The 977-nt window shown below is 47.2% G+C and overlaps 1 protein-coding gene across 1 annotated transcript in view; it reads right to left on the minus strand.

The window, feature by feature from the left end:
* Positions 1-479: 479 nt before the first annotated feature.
* LOC104991296 (prickle-like protein 3) overlaps positions 480-977 on the minus strand; it is an 895-nt gene continuing 397 nt past the window's right edge. Inside the window, exon 2 of the mRNA XM_010843718.1 lies at positions 480-974. Coding sequence (XP_010842020.1) covers positions 743-974 — 232 coding nt within the window. The 3' untranslated portion in view covers positions 480-742. The remainder of the gene's footprint in view (positions 975-977) is intronic.

The following is a 977-nucleotide window of genomic DNA, read 5'->3' on the forward strand; positions in this document are numbered from 1 at the left end:
ATAAGTTTCAGTATTCTTATCTGTAAAACAGGCATATGGATCCAACCAATGCTTTCTCTCTTTTCCTCTTGCAGATCCTGCAGATGGCCCGGTGTAGGTGAACTCTCTTCATTTCTCTCAGCAGTCTGCAAATAACACCTCTATTGAAATAATTCCTCCCCACCCCTATAACACTCCCAGTCAACTCCCAGCTCCCTATTGAGGTAAAAGTGCCTTTGTCATGGAATTTTTCTTCCAGCCTGCCAATCAACCCTCCTGGGTATGGCTACCTTTATGGGTGTGCCTAGGGCCCCCTTCTGCAGTATCCAAACAGAGACATCAGTTCTGCCTGGACAATGTCCCACCTAAGTCACACAGAAGAGGGTACCTCATATTTCAGACTCCAGGCTCCATGTTGTAACCCACTCTAAATAACCTCCTCAGTGTGTGTAGGGGGTGGGGGTGTTCTGTGGAGCAATAAATAAATACTATGCAGATTATTAGAACATATGATAGTGAATAAATTAATCCTTTGATTAAATGTAGATAAATTTCAAGCATCAGTAGAGGGAAAATTGGGGAGGAGGGATGCTGGAGCAAGGAGGTAAAGAAGACAAGCCTGTTTTACAACAAATATTAAATTACTTCAGTAATACAAACAGACAAAGGAGGGAGGAAGGAAGGGGATCAATGACTTAAGTTGGGGTGTAGGTCTTCATCTACACTGACTTGAGAATGAAGCCCCCCCAGAACTGTCACTCCTTCAAGCCACGATGCAGTTCTTATCTCTGGCCTGTCGAGATATTCCTGGGCGAGAGTTCCCAGGGAGCTGTGGAGATGGGGAGTTGGTGGTCTCAGCTGCAGTGTCTTGAGCAAGCACTGGCCTGCACAGGTGCGGGGACAGCGGGATGCGTTCCCCTAGGAAGTAGCCGTCCTCCTCTGAGGACTCGGAACTGGAACTGGAGGGTGAGCTGGAGCAAGATCCTGAGTCTGACCCT

Source organism: Bison bison, unplaced genomic scaffold (genome assembly GCF_000754665.1).
Source record: "Bison bison bison isolate TAMUID 2011002044 unplaced genomic scaffold, Bison_UMD1.0 scf7180017847686, whole genome shotgun sequence".
Classification (NCBI taxonomy): domain Eukaryota; kingdom Metazoa; phylum Chordata; class Mammalia; order Artiodactyla; family Bovidae; genus Bison; species Bison bison.